This window comes from Pelodiscus sinensis, chromosome 1 (genome assembly GCF_049634645.1).
Source record: "Pelodiscus sinensis isolate JC-2024 chromosome 1, ASM4963464v1, whole genome shotgun sequence".
Taxonomy (NCBI): domain Eukaryota; kingdom Metazoa; phylum Chordata; order Testudines; family Trionychidae; genus Pelodiscus; species Pelodiscus sinensis.
The window spans coordinates 317,884,325-317,901,480 of record NC_134711.1 but is presented as its reverse complement, the minus strand read 5'-3'; the positions used below and the strand labels follow the sequence as shown (position 1 = coordinate 317,901,480).

General features: G+C 43.0%; 1 protein-coding gene across 1 annotated transcript; it reads left to right on the top strand.

Moving 5' to 3' along the window:
• The first annotated feature begins 8,505 nt into the window (after positions 1-8,505).
• On the top strand, positions 8,506-16,521 carry LOC142827081 (maestro heat-like repeat-containing protein family member 2A). The gene is made up of 5 exons (XM_075920753.1): positions 8,506-8,616; positions 11,514-11,656; positions 14,785-14,907; positions 15,737-15,899; positions 16,400-16,521. The coding sequence occupies exons 1-5, from the start codon at positions 8,577-8,579 to the stop codon at positions 16,519-16,521; spliced, it is 591 nt and encodes a 196-aa protein (XP_075776868.1). The 5' UTR covers positions 8,506-8,576.
• Positions 16,522-17,156: the final 635 nt, after the last annotated feature.

Below are 17,156 nucleotides of genomic sequence, written 5' to 3'. Positions count from 1 at the left end.
GGAAAAACACTGCAGTGTAGGCAAACCCTAAGAGCCTAAATACCTCTGAGGTTCTGGGCATAAGGCCCTTAGACTTGGTGTCTGCCCTTTAGGTCTGAATAGGGTTTCCTGCCCCGCAGGTATACTAAGAAAGACTCCCTCAGGGTACTGGTATGTCTACACTACAACGTTAGTTCGAACTAACATTCATAGCCGCTACACTAGCGCTCCGCTAGTTCGAATTTGAATAGAACTAGCGGAGCGCTTAGTTCGAACTAGGAAAACCTCATTTTACGAGGATTAAGCCTAGTTCGAACTTTAGAGACCTCTATCCTGTCCCCGCTCCATCTCCTCTTTTCTAAGCTGAACAGTCCCAGTCTCTGTAGCCTTTCTTCATATGGGACCTGTTCCCAACCCCTGATCATGTTAGTTGCCCTCCCCTCTCCCAGCCTTTCTCTTCTCCTCTCCCACCTCCTTTTCCCAGTCTCCCCCAGTTTTGTTCAATAAAGACAGAGTCAATGTTGGAAGAAACGTTATCTTTATTTTGTACATCAGGAAGGGGGGCTAAGGAGGGGTAAGTGGAAGGAGGTGAGGGAGGAATGGGGTATGAGCCCCCGATGGGTAGGACTGGGCTGGCTCTGCGGACTTCTGGGGGTGGAAGCTCTCCTGCAGCCCCCCAATTGCTCCCTCTCCCCAGATGGCAGCCTGCGGCAAGTGCAGCCAGTCTGATGGCCGAGTGCTGTGATGTGCTCAGTGTGGGCACTCCGGGCACTCCAAGCCAGGACTGGTTTTCAACCAGGGCACCCCTGAGAACTGTCTGTCCGGGGTGGGGGTCGGGTCCCTTTAAGCGCAGCCCTCGGCTAGCCTGAGACAGCATCTCCACGCTCTAAGTCCTCCTCTGATGCCCTGCCGGCACTGCTTCCGGACATCCTGAAGCCCTGTTCAGGGTCCACTCAATATGGACATGCTAGTTCGAATTAGCAAAACGCTAATTCGAACTAGTTTTTAGTTCTAGATGCGTTAGTTCGAATTACCTTAGTTCGAATTAACTAAGTTAGTTCGAATTAGCGCTGTAGTGTAGACGGACCCTCACTCCCTCACTCCCACCTAATTCTCCACTTGAGTCATTTTCTCCTGTTTTTTGTCTTGTTGCTGAAACTTTCAATTTTCTCTTTTTTTTTTAAAAAAAATATTGTTCTGAGTTTCCCCTGCCACTCTTTTGTGCTACTGTTCTGTCAGCTGACGTGGCTACCATTGCATTGATTCAGCTTAGGGTTATCATCTTTCCTGACCAGAGGGATGGGACACCATCGCTGTGAATGGCGTCCAGTCCATCCAGTTGGGAAAAATGGTAAGCCTAATTGTCAGCTCTTCCTAGTCTTGCCTGTTTACAAGAGATGCTTCATTAAATGATGCAACACAGGAGGCAGTTTGTATTGGCCCATGCGAGACACGGTTATATAGGCCTCTCTGAGCTGTCCAGGCCCCACAGTGGATGCCTCAACCATCTGATGGATGGGACCCATGGTGCCCAGGGAATTATCTGGGGAAATCTAGCACAGGGCGGTCAGAGGGGGTCATGCCCCTAAGCACACACCACAGTGGTGGGAACTGGAACAACCAACAGCCTACTGTGCTCCACCATCTCCCAGCTGGGTTGCTCTACTTCACTATGGTGGTGGCCGGGAAGCAGAGTGTCCTGGCCCTAGTCTCAGTACCCAGTGGGGTGAAGCAGGAGTGGGATTTGGGGGAAGGGATAGAGAGGGCTTGGGGCTCTCAAGTTTTCCAATAAGGGCTGCTGCTAATGCAGCAGCAGCCAGAGCCCAAGACCCTATAAATTGCTGCTGGAGCACCACACACTTTGGGTAGCTCGGAGGGAGGAAGTGCCACACCCCTTATGTGCGAAGCCATGTCCCTTCACCTCACCGGGGTCCACAAAGGACATTAAATGCAGAGACACAACTGGTTTTAATGAAGGAACAAGCCATGAACAGGAATTAATGACAATATTGGACTGCTCTCTGTAACAGAGCAGCATTCACCTCTCTTGAGTACCCCTTCTGGCTAAGCACATGTGCCTGCACTCTCTTGTCTGACTTCGGTGACACAGTCTCTGGCCGAGTCTCACTCATTGTGTGTGCTCATCAAAACCCCTTCCAGGGTACACATCTAATCGGAGCCTATCTTGGTTAGCTCTCTTATGGCCTTTCAAGTTTGTTCCCCACTCAAAGAGAGTGGTGTCCCCAGAGCTACCCCACCAAAATACAGCATTTTTGCCCTTACCTCAGGGCTTTATTTCAAAGTCCCATCACAGTCCAGCACTCGCCAATAGCTCTTCACAAGGAGCTGTCTGCAGTGCTGCCACTCTCTCAGGCAGCCTGTCTCCTGGTTCTGCATACCTTGTGGCCTCCAGAGACACTGACTGATACTGGTCTTTCAGCTGCTTTTATAGGACTTTCCTGGCCCTGATTGGTTGCTTCTCCCACAGCCACTCCAGTCTGCCTGGAGGACTTTTCTATTGTCTCTCTAGGCAGGGTATGGTCGGACCATAGGGCCTCCGGGAGGAGATCCCAAGGTCAGGTCAATTGCATCACGTTCCCTTTGTCTGTAAAAATGTTTATGGATGAAGGGACCTCGAGAGGTCATCGAATCCAGGCCCCTACCCTCATGGAAAGACCAAATACTGTCTAGACCATCCCTGATAGACATTCATTTAACCTACTCTTAAATATCTCCAGAGATGGGGATTCCACAACCTCCCTGGGCAATTTCTTCCAGGCTGTGTCTAGACTGCATCCTTTTTCCGTAAAAGGGATGCAAATTAGACACATCGCACTTGCAGATGAAGCGGGGATTTAAATCCCCCCTGCTTCATTTGCATAAACATGGCTGCCGCTTTTTTCTGGCTCGGAGCTTTGCCGGAAAAAGCGCCAGTCTAGACGGGGATCTTTCGGAAAATAAAGCCTTTTCCGAAAGATCCCTTATTCCTTTTTTAAAGAGGTATAACGGATCTTTTGGAAAAGGCTTTATTTTCCAAAAGATCCGCATCTAGACTGGCGCTTTTTTCCGGCAAAGCTCCGAGCCGGAAAAAAGCGGCAGCCATGTTTATGCCAATGAAGTGGTGGGGATTTAAATCCCCACTTCATTTGCAATTGTGATGTGTCTAATTTGCATCCCTTTTACGGAAAAAGGATGCATTCTAGACACAGCCCTAGTGTTTGACTACCCTGATAGTTAGGAACTTTTTCCTAATGTCCAGCCTAAATCTCCCTTGCTGCAGTTTAAGCCCATTGCTTCTTGTTCTATCCTCAGAGGCCAAGATGAACAAGTTTTCTCCCTCCTCCTTATGACACCCTTTTAGATACCTGAAAACGGCTATCATGTTCCCCCTCAGTCTTCTCTTTTCTAAACTAAACAAACCCAATTCTTTCAGCTTTCCTTCATAGGTCATGTTCTCTAGACCTTTAATCATTCTTGTTGCTCTTCTCTGGACCCTCTCCAGTTTCTCCACATCTTTCTTGAAATGTGGTGCCCAGAACTGGACACAATACTCCAACTGAGGCCTAACCAGCGCAGAGTAGAGCGGAAGAATGACTTCTCATGTCTTGCTGACAACAAGCAGTATAAGAACCTCTATAGAGTAGTGAAGGAAAAAAGAGCCTCTTCCCAGGATTATCCCTGTCCCTGTCCCTGTCCCTGTCCCTACAGATAGAATCATAGAATCATGCGGAGTATAATTTGATGTATTTCTACAACAGGGAATATAAATAACAAAAGTTATGCAAACCCACACCACTAGGTGGAGGCAGATATTTTGAGGAGTTTGTGAGAAAACTTTCAAAAAAGAGAAGTAATATTGGAATTCTGCTTTAAGTCATTTGGCTCACATCTCAGCAGAGTGATCTGTACAGTGCTGGATCTTTAATTTTTTTCCATGAAAGAACCTGGTTAAAATCTTTTAAATAAATCATGTTATTTCCACTCTCCTATTTGTCTGTGCTCTAATAGGGATAGAAAAAATATAATTATTTGCTAATAATGGCTTATATTTGAATCAGAGAGTTAGTAAAATTATTTAAAAAAGAAAATCTCTCTAGAAATGCATATTGTTGTTGCATCAAATTCTGCCGTCCTTGCTCAGATCCTCCCAGGTATTGAGGTTCCTGGCTCCCATTGGTTTCAATGGAAATTAGTCTAAATACCTTTGAAGATCTGGGCCTCATACCCTACTCTGACAAAACTTAGGTTGAATTAGAGTCAAACACTGAGCAGGATTAAGGTGTGCATCTTACTGCACATTGTACAAAAGCTTCTTGCTATCAGTCTATTTTTTGCAGTAGAGCTGCTCCCCGAGTTGCAAATGGTCGAGTTACGACCGTTCGCACTTACGACCAAAGCTCCCATGGAGCAGTCGTAAAGGCGGTCCCCGTGTTACGAATGTGACCCGCGCTTACAAACAGCGCGGTCACGTGTAACTCAATGGGGTCCAAGTTACGAACTGATCGAGTTACAGCCAAGTGTTTGGTCTGTAACTTGGAGAGAGGCTGTAATGTTTTTTCTGTATTCACCAGTTTTGTTTTCTTGCCTCCTTGGACATGTTGGACTTTGTACATAATGGTGAATAAATGGTATATTTATCATCCTCTCTGACTGTAATGTGTTTTGAGTGATGGCAAATTGTCAAGCCATATTCAGTACAGGCTGATCAATTGATACCTATTAGTGAGATAAGCATGTGAATTGTAAGCCCAGGACTTGCTAAGGGCAGGATCCCACTACTAATTGCTGCAGGACAGTGTGCGTTGCTGCAGAACTCTTAGTTGTGTACGTGCACATGACTTGTTTTTCTAAAAATCTGGCCCTGGGGCAAATAAACTAACATTCAACCAACGTTTCAGCTTTTTATCTTGTAAAATACAACCAACTGATAAGTAAAATACAACCAATTAATAAGTAAAGTTTCCTTTGAGGATATACTATTGCACCAAGATCTGAATTAAGGTTATATGCTAACTTATGAGCTCCCTGACGTCTGCACGGTGTTTGTGATGACTTTGCCACACACATTGGTGTCCTTAATCTGTTCTGTGGTCCTGGGGTTATTTGTCACATGCACAAACATTATTCCTATTGCTGATCCACCCATAGTGGACTGATATTGGATGCCTTGCCCTCATGTGAACAGATACAACGAACAAGCATTGTTACAGTTACCTGTACATGATGTGGTGTTTTTGAAAGGCCTGAACTTATGGAGCAGGCGTAGACAGTGAGGGATGCATAAAACTAGCAGAGACAGGAAGTCTCTCTGTGATGACCATGCCCTTAGCTTCTTGTGGAAGTGACCTCCTGTACACTTTCTAGCTAGCGCAGTTGTATAAGACCCCAGTTTGCACAATGGTATGGAACTGGGGCTTAGCCACAACAGACCCTGAATCAGGGAGAAAGTTTCCTAAATATGTAGTATTATTACACTAGTTTCATGTTGGTACCTGGTCAAAGTAGGCTTATCTTCTTGCTTAATTATCTTCTCTGTTGTGCTGTGAATAAATATTACTTAATGACAGTTAAGGACCATCTTATTCTGAGTTTGTACAGTTCGTAAGGCAATGACTGGGACTATGAGGCAGTACCGCAATACAAATAATCACATGCTGATCTACAGAAATATTTTTCTGCCTTGGACATCCCCACTAGCTTGAGAGATCCAGATGTATCAGTTAGTGAAAATGGAAGCATGTGAACTTGACAGCTTCAGTTTCAGTCCCCTTGTTTCCTGCACTGAGTGTTTTTTCTGCTTTTTACACTAAATGGTAAGCATGTCCACATAATAGTGTGATGAAGATGGATGTATGGGAGGTTTTGACTTCCTTAGTCATGGCATACTGTTGCAGGAAGGAGGTTTGCTGGGAAGAGATGGGGTGGATCTGACCACAAAAGGGAAGGACATCTTAATGCAGTGACTCACCAATCTTATTAGAAGGGCTTTAAACTAAGTTGAGTAGGGGCAGGTGACAAAAGGCAACTAGGTTCAAAAGGTATCTTTAATAGAGGACTAGTTCTTTGGGGAGAATCAGATATGGAAAATTAGAGTAGAATTACAGGAGCAACAAGAGGGAAATCCCTGGGGGGAATTTGATCAATACCTTAGATCAGTGTTTCTCAAAGTGATCCGTGAAACCACTTTGAGAAAGTTGCTAACTGGCCGCGCCGGTGTGTTTATTTATGTTGGAAATAAGCCAGGACACTCTGGATGCAGGTGAAAACAAGCAGAGGATTTATTATACATCAGCTGATGGAGTGACACGCAGGGGTTACCCTGGTGAACACTGGTTAATTAACACAATACAATAGATTAGATAGTCAGCAGGTGGACGGAGGAAAAATGATTTGATAGGTCTAGCAGCAAGACGAAATGAGCACATAAGCCAATAGAACTATTCAAGATTACATAATATCTCTGCCCATTGCAAAGTAACAGCTCGTTAATTAATATACAGGTGGTTATTGTTCAAATGCCAAAACATGTCAGCAAAACAGTAATAACATTTTAGTCTCCATAGATGATGATGTTGCTATAGGAGGCGGGTATGGCCTTGAGTTGGTGCAGCACTTGGTTCTCAGGCTTATTATCTAGGAGTGAAGCAAGACAGTTTAAGCACATTTTATGAATGTTATCTTAAGCAAAATGTGTTACGTTACCAACTGAGACCCAGTTCGAGTGTTTTAGAACGTGGTTGCTATGGTGCCCAGGGTCTTTTACTGTCTGCAGTTCTTATCCTGACTGTGGTGTTCCCAGGCCTTAATCCTAGAATGGAGTTATGCTGTTTAGAGGCCTACTAGCACATTTAGGGCTGCCTCAGTTTACCCTACAATTTACCAGCACTGAGGCCACGGAGTCTTGCAGGTCCCTTTGGCTCTGGTTAGCCAGTCATAGCAAAAGGAGCTGTGGCTGCTGCTTCCCATGGCTCCCTTTGGCTGCAAACAGCAAATTGGATCCAATGGGAGCCACGAGGCTTTGTGGCTGCGGCACCAGTAAATAAACACACCAGGGTAGCCAGTTAGCAGTTTTCTCAAAGTGGTTTCATGGACCATTTTGAGTATCACTGCTTTAGACGTCTACTCACAAATTCAAGGAATAGCAGGACTAAGCAGTCAGAATTGGGAGTACTAATAGACAAGTCATAACTGAGCTTAAGTGGCATCTCAGATACTTGATGGGATAAATCTCATAACTGCAGTATTGGCATAGAGGGGTACATCTTGTTCAGGAAGAGCATGTAGGAATAAAAGGGAGGTGGTGTTGTATTGTACACTTGTTCTGAGTTCCAGAAAGAGGCAAGAGGCAGACCAGCTGAAAGCCTCTGGGTAAAGACGAAGTGGGGAAAACACATCCAAACCAGGAGGAGGAGGGAGATGAGGCATTTCTAGAACAAATAAAACAAATATCCAGACCCTTATAGTAATGAGGGACTTTACCTACCTAGACATCAGTGGGAAAAGTAATATGATAAAACACAAAATATCCAATAAGTTCTTGGAATGTCATGGGGACAATGCTTTGTTTCAGAAACTGAAGGAAGTAACCCAGGGCATAGGCATTTAAGAATTGATTCTGACCAACAGGGAGGAGATGGTTGTGAACCTGTAGGTAGAGGCCTATTTGGGAGAAAGTGATTATGAATAAGGCTGTGAATCATTCATGGAGGTCACAGAAATCATGAAACAAAAACCAGGACTATGTAGCACTTTAAAGACTAACAAGATGGTTTATTAGGTGATGAGCTTCCGTGGGCCAGACCCACCTCCTCAGATCAAATAGTGGAAGAAAATTGACACAACCATATATACCAAAGGATACAATCAAAAAAAATGAACACATATGAAAAGGACAAATCAAATTTCATGTGTTCATTTTTTTTATTGTATCCTTTGGTATATATGGTTGTGCCAATTTTCTTCCACTATTTGATCTGAGGAAGTGGGTCTGGCCCACGAAAGCTCATCACCTAATAAACCATCTTGTTAGTCTTTAAAGTTCTACATAGTCCTGTTTTTTGTTTCAGCTACACGAGACTAACACGGCTACATTTCTATCACAGAAATCATGGATTCTGTGACTTTCTGGGACCTTTGTGACTTCCACAGTAGTTGGCGTGGTACATCTCAGGGCATCCCTGGGGCCAGATGCTGTGCTGGAGCATTGGTTGGAGAGCAGTCAGGGTACCCTGGGCAGTTCACCCACCTGGAGTGGAAGTAGTAGTGGCACCCTAGCCTGCTCTCAGAGCAGTGGAGTCTGCTGGAGTGCTGCCTTTCCCCAGCACCTAAAATTTATTTAGGGCAATTTTTAGTAAAAGTCATAGACAGGTGACAGGTCATCTTAACCATAGTTCTCTCCAGCACAGTGACAGAGTCCCTGTGTGCCTAACTGGTCATCAACAGTTTATGGAATTTGCTTTGGTCACAAGGATGTCACAATAGTGCTTGTGTAAGTTTAACTGGAAGTTCTGGTTGACAGACTGAGAGGCCATCTATCTCTCAGTACTGGAGCTAGTTGGAGAAAGGATTGAGAGAAGGTGTTGAGGAAAGACTAAACCATGAATACATTTGTGAGTGAACAGGAGGTAATTGATAGAGGTAAGGGTCACTATTGTATTTTTTATATCCAACCTGTATCCACACATACACATTCAAGAGCATGGGTGCATAGAAACGTGTAATATTCTCCATTTATATGACCAGATCATTAGCTGCTGTAAATCCAGTGAGCCTCTACTGACTTCCCTTTTAATTGACTTGAGTTGAAGGACTGGCCTACAGCCTCTGAACCTGGAAACTTTCCTGACAACCTGTGTCACTATTGGATGTTATGGGGAAGGTCTTCTTTCCTTTCTCCAGTTGTTTTATGTTTAATATGGGTCCCTATTTTATGACTTCTGCATCTTTGGAGCCAAAATCTAGTGGTGCAAAGCATCAGAGATGGGAGAAATTAGAAGAGAAAACACAGAAGGACTTCTCTTCTAGCTGACTGTGTCTAGACTACAAAGTTCTATCACTTTTCTTTTGAAAGAGGCTTTTCTGACAGTTGGCCCGTCTACACTGGGCCAAATGTCAGAAAAAAAGCCTCTTTCAGAACATCCCTTCTTCCTCGTAGAACGAGGTTTACTGAGATGCTGAAAAAACATGCTTTTTTTGGAAAAGCAGACGCATTCCTTGGACGTGGCAGAGCTTTTCTGGGATATCTCTGGTATCCTGGAAAAACTCTGCAGTCTAGATGTACCTGCTGTCTACTTAAGATATTAAGTGGATAGCTAGCATATTAAATGGAGGATAACAAAGCGTTTCTTAGCAACACTAGTGCTCTTAATCCTTCACCATTACTATTGCAACTGTATGGGCAATGTAAGTTACAGTTCTGATTCCATCTGCATCTGGGTGTTGGAATTGAAGGGTAAGGATGGGTAATCGCCTAATCTTGAGCAATCTTTCATGGGAAGGGTAAATTCTGATCAATTCCTCCTCCATGCCTTGGAATGCTGTTACAATGGAGACAGATAAATATGGCATTTCAGATTTCTTGTTAAATATTAAGTCTCCAGGAGAATTTCTGCTGAGAGACACATGGGAGATAAAATCCTGATTTTATTAATACATCAACTATTTCACAGTTTCAGAGAGTTTAAGGCTGGTAGGTCATTAGATCATGTACTTTAATCTTCTGTATGTCACAAACCATTACGTTTCACCTAGCAACCCTATGCTGAAACCAAAACTTGTCTTGGACTAAAAATTGTCACTCTTGAAGGGTATGTCAACACAGCAGTGTTAATTTGGAATAACTGATGTTATTGCAAAATAACATAGTCCGCATCTACACAGCAAGCCATTATTTCAACATAATGTCAAATAATGTCAAGCTGGAGGACTTCTTTCTCCGACTCCTATAACCCGCATTTTATGGGGAGTAAGGGAAGTAGGAGGAAGAGTGCTCTTTCCCCGACTTCCTGCTGTGTAGACAGCGCCAAAAGCCGAAATAAACTATTTCAACTTAAGCTGCACAATTGATAGCTCAAGTTGTGTAGCTTATTTCTGCTTTAGCCCTGCTGTGTAGATGTGCCCAAGGCCTAGGAGACTAAGATGCTGTGTGCTGCAGACAGAGGATAGGAGAAACTGAAATGCTACCAATGCCTGAGGCCTTTGCAATGGTAGAGAAATGATTAGGTCAGAAAAGCCCTGATGATCCTGGTGGTTGATCAGTGCCCCATACTCCCGAAGAAGACAAATTCCCAACCTCCCAAACAATAATCCCTGCTAGTCTGACCCAGGGAAAATTCCTCCCCACCCTCAGATCTGGAGATCAATTGCATCCTGACCAATGTTCTCTCCAATTCTACGTGTAGAATACATTTTATGTGCATTGAGGCATGTACAGATGTGTACAACCATTAGAAACACATGTCTGCCACCCAAGTGCTCAGTTTACAGGTAACACTGATCCTGACTATGTGAGCAAGACTTACCAAGACTTAATCTCTGAGGCTTCACATAAAGGTATGGGGCAATCACCCTACCCATGGAAAACACCTAGCTAGATAATTTCATGGAGGTTAGGTCCATAAAAGGCCAGGGGATAAAATGGTGTCCTTGGCCTGTGTTTGTCAGAGGCTGGAGAGGGATGGCAGGAGATAAATCGCTTGATCATTGTCTTCGGTCCACCCTCTCTGGGGCACCTGGTGCTGGCCACTGTTGGCAGACAGGATACTGGGCTAGATGGACCTTTGGTCTGACCCAGTACGGCCGTTCTTATGTTCTTATGTTGTGCATTGGGGGAAAATCTTTTAGGGTCTCTAGAGGCAACTGGACAAATACCTAGTCCGTGTGTCTTCTCTGCAAGTATTTAAATTACCATAAAATAAAACTGAAGCCTTTTTTCAAAACAGAGTGCATAAAGTTTGACTTCTAAATTCATACAGTGGGGTCTTTAAAAAGTGGCTTGATTTTCAAGAGATACTGAACCCCTAGAAGTTCTTTGCACCATCCATAGGTAATTCTGGGTGCTCAGCACTTTTGGAAATGACACCCTGACTAAGCAAAACACTTCAGCATGTGTTTAACTTTAGATTTATTTGTTGGCATTGAGTTAGGCATGTGATTAATTTGTTGAATCAGGATGTAGGCGTGTTAATATGGATTTAGGAGTTGTAGTTTAGGCACCCAGTTTTAAAAATCTTGGCTATAAATTATTCTGTGTGCTATCAAAATGCCTAAATTAATAGTAAAGGTGGAAAAGATTATTTTATGTGGGGATCTTATTTAAAAGGAGCAGCTTTTCCTTATTATAATCCGTCCCCCCACAATAGCTCTGCAAACAGACATGGTCACCATGAGGGAAGAAAAGGATTTGCATGATTCCCAGGTCCACTTATCACCATGTCTGATCTCCTACAGAGTCTTTACTAGATAGTGAATTAAAGACACAAGCACTGAATCCCAACATCAATGATAACCAGCAGAATCCTTTCCTTTAATTTCAGCTGTTTACAGCGAGGTTGTTTTCCTCCTGGACCATATGGACGATCAAGATAAGGCCTCTATTGCCCTTCAGATTGTCAAGATAGCTGAGACCAAACTGGCTGTCGTTGTGACTGTTCTGCTAGAAAAACTTCAGCAGGATGAGGTAGGGCAGTTTCATCAAATCACATCTGTTTTCCATGTTTCCACTCCAAATTCTGTTTGACTTCATGGAAGTAATTCAATACAGAACTTGGCTCAGCCCACCTTCAGTGTAATCAATATTTACCCTTCTGTCTTCATGCAAAACTCATCATGCAAAATTCTGTTACAGATCAGGATGATATAATAAAGAGACACTCAGAGGAGCACTGTCCTTTTGTACACACTGGAGTACATGGGCTGTATATTATAAAAGTGCACTGTAGGGGTATCTATAATCTCTTATAGCAGTATTTTGTCCTCCTTTAGCATCTTCATCCAAAAACCTCAAAGCACTTACCTACTTACTCATGAATTAGGTTTTACAGCACCTTTGGGAGAGTGATAAACATCCCCATTTACTGATGGGCTGTGTCATGGGGAATTAAATAACTTGCTCAACACCACATAGTGAGTTAGTAGAAGAATGGTGAATAAAACCCATGTGAACTGACTCTCTGCTCTAAACCCAAGACAACACTTCTTAATTATAATGACATATGATTGGGCTATAGCTTTGAAGGGTTCTTAAATAATCCAACCCCCTTTTTCTTTTATTAATACTCGCATCCAGCAAAGTCCATTTCTCTATTAAGGGTCAACACAGAAGGCATTTTAGTTTCAAGTACCAGGAAGCCAAGACAAGCAGTTCATTTCTGGCTCGCTTGAATAGTGTGGGGCTCTTGTATTCATAAGTTATCAATTATGATTTTCAATTAAAAATCCTCCTTACATTTAAAAATGAATGGAAAGAGGCAGAGCCTCTCCCCACTAGAGCAGTAATAATAGCAGTTTGCAGCAGCATCCTTTAAAAGCACAACCACTGGAATGTGTAGCCAACCATTGGCTTTGAACATTCCAAAGTGCTTTATGACCTTAGCAGGCAGTTCACACCTTCAGCTGCCTGAATTCAGAGTTATAGACTCACAGGAGACAGATGTGAAAGGCTTGTTGGATCATCCAATTTCCCAGCAGTGCCTTTTTCATTTTTTGGGGCCAAACCAATTTTAAAAGCTCCTAGTGACTGGGTTTCCACCACTTTCCAATGAAGACTATGTAATAACCTGATAGATGTCTTATAGCTGGGGCATTTTTCCTGATGTTAAAGTCTAAATTTTATGTCTCTGATACTGCCCCCTGCTGTGCAATGTACGTGCTGCAGGGTAAGAAACACTGACTCCTAAGCATCCTCACTCCACAGTGCATGCTATGCAGCAAGGAGGTGGTGGCTGGCTGGAGTAGGCAGTCACGGTTGTGCTGATTCTGTGGAGGAGAGCTGACCTGATCTGAGCCCAGGGGAGTCCAGTTGTTTTCCCACTGTGATGTGATACGATTTATTTTAGATCCAAGAGAAACCGGGACACTCCAGGGATACTTAACCACTTTCTTATTTATTGCAAGCTTTAAGCAGTTAATACAGTTGTTTAAGTTTTACAAGCCTTAAAAACAATTACTACACAATTTAAACCTTAAATGCCATACATTCTAAAGCAATAATATAGTGCAAAGCAATGCAAAAGCAATTAATAAAAGAGCTACTATAATACAATAATAAAGACTAGTTCACTTACACTTCACCCGTATGCCACCTACAGTAGCAGGCAGGAGGTCATGGTTCCTTTTCTTCCCATGCATTGGAACACCATGCACTGGATCACCGGTGTGAAGGGCCTATTTACTTCTAGTTATATCGAGCAGTACCTGTGGGTCAATCCTGCTCATTCCCTCCCACTGATTGTTCTTACTAAGCCCATTTTATAGCAAAGCGAGACTTGGTTGTTCTAATAATATTTTCCAATTGATTACGTATTGTGTAAAACATTCCTTCCTCTCACAGCTTCTCCCATGACCTTGCCTGCATGCTTATGTGCACCAGACTTGAGACAGGCCTGGGTTTTGCTTGTTAGAGATCTGCACGTGTTAAAGGGAGACATGGCCATTTATTGTCAAGGCAGGCTCCCCTACACCCACCCAACCTCACCCTGATGCATGAGGTCAGATCCCATAGAGGTTGCAGGTCTCTATTTAAAAGTCAGTTCTGCTGGCCTCCCTGCACTTTTTAAAATTTTCTCCTGAATTACTTCCAAGCTGTTGATCTTTTCTGGGGAATGTGGTGCCAAAAAAGTGAAATAAGCCAGAAGCAGTCACACCTCAGATGAACAATGAGAAACTTCCTGCTTTATGACAAGATTCCTGTATGTAACAAACCCAAACCAGATGGCTGACTTTTTTTTTCACTTGTTGTTTCCCACTTTTCTCCCTCTCATTATGTCAGTTATATTGACCCCCTCTCTAGGTGTGCTAGTTTGCAGTTCTCTGAAATCAGTCTTGTTCTGCTCAGGTTTCTAATTTCTCTGTGCCCCTCTTTATTATTTCTCTGTCACAACTCATACCTTCAACTCCTCCATATTTAGTATCATCTGTGAATTTCAACTTTGATGGACCCCATAAAAGAGACCTTCAAATGTGCGACTGTCAATGTAGAGGTAACTCCTGAGCTAATTTTCCCTAAAAGCTGCAGAAGATTTACTGCAGGAGTTGGGTATTTTATAATTGTATTTACAAATTCTGTCTGGAATGGATAAAAAAGGGCAAGATGCTAATAATAACAACAACAACAATAACAATAATAATAATAATAATAATAACAATAACAATAATAATAACAATAACAATAATAATAAACAAAATTAGATAAGGGGGCAGTGCAGGGCCCTTATTCTGATTAAAAAATTTGTAAATTGCTCAGCTTCTTCTGAGGTGCTGCTAGCTGGGGTGATTGTGGAGGGCATAGCAAGTTTTACACAAATGAAGACTAGGGGTTACTTGAGTGAGTATGCAGGCTGTGGAATCAGTGTGGTCTAGTGGAGAGGACTCCAGATAGTGAATCAGAAGACCTGAATTATTTTCCTGGCTATTGATCTGCTCTTTTAGCCTGGGCTAGTTGTTTCATGTTTAGATTGTAAACTCTTTTGGGCAGAAGCTTATTAGCGTAAGTGTTACTATATTGTGTTACTATATTAGCTTATAGCATTACTATATTGTCATCAAGGAAACATTTTCCCCAATTGTTCTTTTATGTTTTGTCCCCAGAAAAACAGAGTAGACATGTACTGTATCCTGGAGAAAGTATTTCAGCAGGATGCCCAGGTCCTAGAGAGAAGGCTACTGAGAAAAATAATAACACTTGCCTCAAACCACATGAGAGAGACTCAGGTAAGTTAGACTAACGGAAGTGTTGGAGCATAAGCTTTTGTGGTCAAAGACCCACTTCACTGCTTTTGCAGATTCAGACTAACACGGCTACCTCTCTGATACTCAGGTAAGTTAGTTTTCCCTATATGCTAATGACAGGAATGAAAGCTTAAACTAATTAAAACATTTTTTGTAAACTATATACTGAAACTCCAGGATTGATGACTGCTAGGGGCCCACAGATCCCCACACCGTCCTCCAGAAATCCCAGGTCCTAAGCAGCATGTGACTAGTTTCATCTTGTTCAAGTTACACATGTGCTTAAGTGCTTTTTAAGGTCAGGATATTGTGACATATATCAGATGCGGAGAGGCCTACCGTTTCTTAACAAGCAAGTTTTTTGTGAAGTCTACTAGGGATTTCATTATTGATACTGATTTTCTGTGGAAGGTGCTCTGATAGTATGGTGTTAAGCAGCAGGATGAAACCTTAAAACAGAATCTGAGCTATTTCCAAAAGAAGCAGTATTTGGATTTAGGGGATAGTTTATTCAGGAAAATTCTCTGAATATCTTGAAGCTGCCCACCTCCTCTGAGGGAAAAATATCATGTCACTATGATAGCCAATCATCCACCACAAATAGCTAATAGCGAATAGTCTAAGCAGCTTGCAAACAACTGAAAGGCTGACAAGTGTTTAGCCAAACGATTCAATGATTATTTATGACTAATGATTCTGTTCACAGAAAGTTGGGTGGAAAACAGAAATAAAAACTTGATTCATTTGAGCAGCATTGGCTGGTGTAGTTGGCTTTAATCACTTCAGTCTCTCTCTTTTTGTATTTTTTAAGGAAGCAACAAATGAACTAAAAGTGGCAGCGAGCAACACATTAGTGGCTCTGGCACGCTGCTATTTCAATGAGGTGATGTATGAGCTTCAATGTCATCTGAAACCACTGGAGCTGTCTGACGAGTTCACTTTGATTACACTGGGCAACCTATCATCAGCCTATCGTATGTCAACTTCCATCTTTTGTTTCAAAGTTATTGTCTTCCATTTAAGGACAGAGGTTCACGCTCTGTACAGCTACACAAAGTGCTATTTGGGGGGCATGAGATGAACTGCTGTGGCTGGTTCCAGTTGCTAGACCATGAGCTATCCACACCAAGGTGCAAGCTCTTATGCCCCATTTGAAGTTCTTAAAGGACAGGATTGAGGAAAATCAGGTCTAGTGGAGCTCTTCTCCATTCCATTTCTCATCCCTCCCCAGTGCTCTCTCTCCTACTCTGGGAGAGGATTGGGCATCTGGCACAGCTGCACATTGGTGGAGAATGCTCCTCCTCAGGGTAAATCCCCCACTGATTTTTTACTTCTGCCTTATCATTTGTGTACGCAGCACAAAATGACCTAGGAGCCCATAGCATCCGACCCAGCGGTGTTTCTAAATGCGATAGTAAGAAGGCAGATAACAGTCAATTGTCTGTCTTCCTTTTCTTCTGGTCCTTCTTTTCAGCACTCAAGTGCATTCCTTTTGTGGGAATGACCCTGTACAGCATGAGCTCCATGCGGATGTTAGTCGACGAGAGCAGGCTGAGGCAAGCATTTTGTGGTGGTAAGTGCCAGCACTTATTGTAGATGTCCAAAATGGATATTTAGGGGCCTTGGTACAGAGTTAAGTGACTGACCGTTTACAAACAGGCTCTGAACTGGATTGTACCAGGGGCTGAGTCCTCATGCTCCTCTGGCACTCAGTGGAGTTGAGAGTGTTCCTTACTTTGCTGGAGGTGCTGAACATTTGTAAGTTCAGGCCCTTTATGACTTGTGGATACCTTAAAAATAAACAAAAGCTGATGCTGCCCATGTGCCAGGAAACTCCTGGGGGAGAATGTGCAGGCAACAGACTGAATTACATTTAAAAATTTCCCGTTTTCCACCCCTCCACCCATTCCTCCTCTTTAGTTTCTTAATTATCATCTCCTTTCACCCTCTTTCTCTGTCCTCTGGTCTTCTCCACTTCTCTCTTCCTTTGCTTTTTAGTTGATGCTCAAGTAAGGCCACGTCTACACTATGCAGAAGATCAATGCTGCTGCAGTTGATCACCAGGGTCCAAATAAGCAGGTCTAGTGAAGACCCACTAATTCGAACTGAGTGGGTGCTCCCGTTGGCACCGGTAGTCCTGCTTCTCATGAGGAATAACACTCCTGTCAACCTTCCACTGTGTGGACAGTTTGAAAACACTATTTAAGATACGTCAACTCCAGCTACATAAT

Bases quoted from the DNA above. Each gene is read 5' to 3' on its own strand.
- LOC142827081 (XM_075920753.1), top strand. From the start codon at position 8,577: ATGAATACATTTGTGAGTGAACAGGAGGTAATTGATAGAG. The intron at 8,617-11,513 runs GTAAGGGTCACT...CTTTAATTTCAG, and splicing joins ACAGGAGGTAATTGATAGAG to CTGTTTACAGCGAGGTTGTT. The intron at 11,657-14,784 runs GTAGGGCAGTTT...TTTTGTCCCCAG, and splicing joins AAAAACTTCAGCAGGATGAG to AAAAACAGAGTAGACATGTA.